Here is a 4689-nt window from a genome sequence, read left to right on the forward strand (position 1 = left end):
AATGAAATAAGCAGTGTTACATCTTAATCTACACCATCTGAAAGGATTACATATATTGGAATTTAATATGATAAAAAAAAAAACAAAAAAACTGGTGAGCACGCACACATACATACTAACACTCATCACAATTTTCGTTTTATAGATGTGCGTGTGTGTGTGTGTGTGTGTTTGCGCGCGCGGCTACCAATTCTTTTTTAACATTAAATTCCAATATAATCGTAATTTAAATTTGAAAGATATTTGTAAAAATTCTATTAAGAAATATCCATTTTTTTTTTTTTTGTCCTGAAAGTTATGAGGAAAGAAAGCAACCTCATGTGAATTTCCCGAAACCCCTCTTCTCATCCTTTGGAAATTGTTTTCATTACAAATTCTGATATTATGGGACCCTATCTATCTATCTATCTATTGTATAAAAACTATTTACAAAGCGTAAGTTTGCGGTCATATCATGCTAATTATTTAACATCGCGCTGGTCATTTAGTCCCATGTCAGCCTTGATCCGGCAAACCTATGATCAAAGACATTCCAACAGTGACCACTTAACCTTTTGCTGGGAAATATATTTCTAGGAATACGTTCTCCTATGTGTGCTTTTTCCAAATAGGTAGGGTGTGAAAAATGAAAGATTTTTTTGCTATTTTTATTAGGTCGAAAGACCGCGAGGCCGCTACATTGTACATATAGTTTATAATGTAACTGGAATATACAGAAAATACTTAGATCCTTGTTCTTTAATCCTACGTCAACTATAATCCAGCAGACCATCTCACTTTTTTTTTTTTTTTGAGAGAGAGAGAGTATATCTTGGACTACGTAATCTAATGTATCCTTCCTATTGTTTAAGATTATAAGGCGCGATTTGAGTAAAATTTGGCAGCTACATTTTTTAACATTTAACAAGTCGAAAGACCACGTTAGCGGATTATCGTTTACGTCTCTCTCACTCCACCGCAACTTTGTTTATATTGATAACTAGACAACTGAACAATATAATGCGTTTTCCCATACGCAACCATCCTATGTACGGTATAAGATAATTAGTACTTGTACAAAGTACATGCAACTTTTCTCGCGATTATATTTATTCAAGATTTGCGGTGATGTGGCTAAAATGGATAACGACAATATTATATAACCTGAAGAAGCTAAGGATAAAACGAAAAAGTTAGCGTGTGTAAAACGATCTAAAGAAGTAAAAATTACTACTCACCAGTAGAACAACTTGGAAATAAAATTCGCTTTCATCATCGGATTAGGGTTATAATGCTGCTTTGCTTTCTCCATGCTGTCTGTCTATCGACTGTTTTACCGATAATGACGACAATAATTTTCTTTTCTCTGTTTTTCTTCGGAGGATTTGGGGGAAGTTAGAGTAAGTGAATGCTTTATCGTTTCTTTATTTTTTTAATTTAATTAATTCATTTATTACAGTTTGTTGAAGTAGGAGGACAATGATGATAGCAGTTTTCGTAGAATATTTCTGTTTCCATATGATTTACTTTGGAACTAAACTGAAGTGGTTTGCTTATGGTTAGCCAGATGAATGATTGAGGACCTGATACAGCCGAGTGCAGGAATTCAATTGTCATTTCCTTTGTTGTAGTTGTTGTCATTAAGCAGTTAGTAACACAGATAAGCTAAATTTAGACAACAGTTTTTTGCGAAAGCTTGAACGAACGATCTAGTTATTCCCTGTGAATGTTTATTACCTTTAGGAAATTATTGATTCAGTGTAGCATGTGTCACCTTACAATCAAACGTTGATTGAAAGCAGTTATTAAAAAAGCTGCAAACCCTTCGCCGTCGGCAAAAGTACAGCACCTCCCACAAAAATTCGTCTAGAGAGAAGACGCACACTTAAGGCTTACTTATTTGTATAAAGCACCCGAGATGAGAATGGAATTATTATAAAAAAGAAATTTAATTTAGTATAAGTCCAATAAAATATTTTGGATAAATGTTCAAGTATCCAATATCTGTTTATATTTTAAATTAATCTGACAACTTGGCATGAATATTTTCAAAAGCTTCTATGGATGCTTCGAAAGTTACTTAACAATTATGTAAGGACACCAATATGTAAAAGAGAACTACCCTTCTAAACTTTCATTGTTTTATATGCAGGCTTTTTTTTTCTTGTAAGAAGAGTAATGAGTTATCAATAATAGGAGTAGATCGCCACTATTTTATTTCATATTTGTAAAAAAAATATCGTTTGAACACTTCAGATAATTTACTAGGCCTTGGAGGGATTAAAATCTGTTCTGTTTTTAAAGGTTTCACATTTTAATGTAAATACGATTGTTTAAAAAGTAATAAAATATATGGAAATAATTTGTTGTTTTAATATTAAGTATTATAAGTATTAAAACTGCACCGTTAATTTTTTTCTTACTTTGTTTTTGTAAGCATTCAATATATAAAATAATCGATATTTAAATTTTGGGTTTTACTTGTCTAATTATTAGCACCGTTCCATGCTATATCTCGTACAGTCACGCTCGTCAAAGGCCATCGTTACTTGTACACCTACCAAATAAAAAAATCTCTTTGTTGACAAAAATTCGTAAAGTGCGTGGGTGTACTGTGAGAAGGAATGAGTTTTGTGTCTGTTGAAAGTTTTCTTTGCAGAAATAAGGGCACTGCCCAAAATTTCGGAATTTACCTCTCCTCGCGGTACACTAACTTAATCCAATATTACTAATGTTTTTAACTGGTTTATTTTACTTCGGACACAGACTAACACTGGTTTCTTTGAACTAATTTTTTAAAAGTTTTTCTATGTATTTACGTACGTATCTACCTACCTACTTACATACATGCATACATACACACACACACATACATAAATACCCAGTTGTTGATGTTTAAATTCCAATGAAGGAACCTTGGATCCTTCGGTTAGAAACCAGTTCTTTCTCTATTGGCAAGAAATCTTGAATAATGACATACATCTATCTATCTGAGATTCTTATTTCTTTATTGCCCACAAGGAGCTAAACATAGAGAGGACAAACAATGACAGACAAACGGATTAAGTCGATTACATTGACCCCAGTACGTAACTAATACTTAATTTATCGACCCCGAAAGGATGAAAGGCGAAGTCGACCTCGGCGGGATTTGAACTCAGAACGTAACGGCAGCCAAAATACCGCTAAGTATTTCGCCCGGCGTGCTAACGTTTCTACCAGCTCACCGCCTTCATCCATCTGAGATTTTTATGTGAATAGATCCACACACTTGGGTGTATGCATCAACAGTTCAACCAACACCAACTTATCCACACGTTCACAAAACCCAGGAACTCGCTTAACTCAAACAGTCTTGTTACTTTGCTAGCAACCAGCTTGAACTTTCTCATGAAGAACTTAGATAAAACTGAAAGAAAAATCATACATACATACTCTTATGGCTACATCTACGCAATCCAAGAACAAACGATCCTTAACAAGTATCTACAGTATAAATGGCAGAAAATATTGACAGACAACAAATGTAGACTGAAGACATCAACCACATTATTGCCAACTGTGAGAGAATGTCTTCTCATGAGGCATAATGCACTGGCCAGAACAGTCTGGAACAGGATGACAAAACAGAAAATTCTTATAAACAAAGTTGACCATATTGAGACCAGTTGGCCACTAGAATATTAGTGGAACTTAAAAATTAAAACAGCCATGAAGTTAAAACACAACCAGTCAGATATCGTCATGTGGGACCACAAGGAAAAGATGTTCTATTGTGGAAATCAGCTGCGCTCTGGACACAAATGTGGTTAGAATAGTATAAGAGAAAAAAGACATCTATGGACCATTGATAAGGAGTTTGCAAATCCAGTACCTAAGACACACTTTGAGCTTCATACCTATTATTGAAGCAGCAGTATGTATACCAACCTTCCTGAACTTGGGACCTTGGGGAGAGAATGCAAATCCTTAATTCATATGCTACAAATGATCACAATGTCAGGGGCTATAAAAGACTGCAAGACCTTAAGAGTTAAAGGAAGATGGTTAAAACAAGATACTTTCCTTCACAACCTTGTTATCAAGTAGGCGGTTGGTCAAAATTTACTCTACATCAAAAAGAATCAATCTAGCAAGGCCAAGCCACTCCAGACTGATGAAGAGCAATTACCCTGAAACTAGTCTCTGGATGCTGGCTTTGTTGGGTGTAAGTGCTTATCTCCCATGCTTGAAAACATAAAGACACAGAACAGTGTTTCTTGGGGCTAAACGGCAGTAGCATTCTTCCCTTTCCTGGGACTGCCACATTAAATTGGCAACAAGCCCTCACTTTATCATACTGCTACTGCATAACTCTCTCTGAGATATTTAGAAATGCAATATTTCTAATTTTATATATATATATATATATATGGGCTGGATTAAGACCCATTGAGGCCCTAACCACTTAAAATATTTTGGTGCCCCCATAAAAGATTATGTAACTCAAAATGTAAATAATAACAAACCATAGAATAACTTTTTTATTTTTCAAAACAAAACGAAACAGTAAGAGGGAAAATAATGTTTATTTTTGTATACTTCCACCTTATATTTGAAAAGTTTCCTCCTACCTTTTTTAATTGCAAAGTCTTTGATCAGATCCTCAAAATTAATCTTAGGTAACACATCTGCATCTATACTTAGTAGAGGTAAAAGCATCCCAAATTT

General features: G+C 34.4%; 1 protein-coding gene across 3 annotated transcripts in view; it reads right to left on the reverse strand.

Annotated features, from left to right (window-relative positions):
• The window catches only part of LOC106883579 (ATP-binding cassette sub-family C member 4), a 146239-nt gene extending 143947 nt beyond the window's left edge, over nucleotides 1-2292 (reverse strand). The window contains exon 1 of one of the 3 annotated variants that reach the window (XM_052971339.1): nucleotides 1218-2292. In XM_052971339.1, the coding sequence (XP_052827299.1) occupies nucleotides 1218-1291 (74 nt within the window). In that variant the 5' untranslated portion in view covers nucleotides 1292-2292. The remainder of the gene's footprint in view (nucleotides 1-1217) is intronic. The other 2 variants (XM_052971338.1, XM_052971336.1) reach the window with 2 other exon arrangements.
• Between the last annotated feature and the right edge of the window lie 2397 nt (nucleotides 2293-4689).

The sequence above is a fragment of the Octopus bimaculoides genome, chromosome 1 (genome assembly GCF_001194135.2).
Source record: "Octopus bimaculoides isolate UCB-OBI-ISO-001 chromosome 1, ASM119413v2, whole genome shotgun sequence".
Taxonomy (NCBI): Eukaryota; Metazoa; Mollusca; class Cephalopoda; order Octopoda; family Octopodidae; genus Octopus; species Octopus bimaculoides.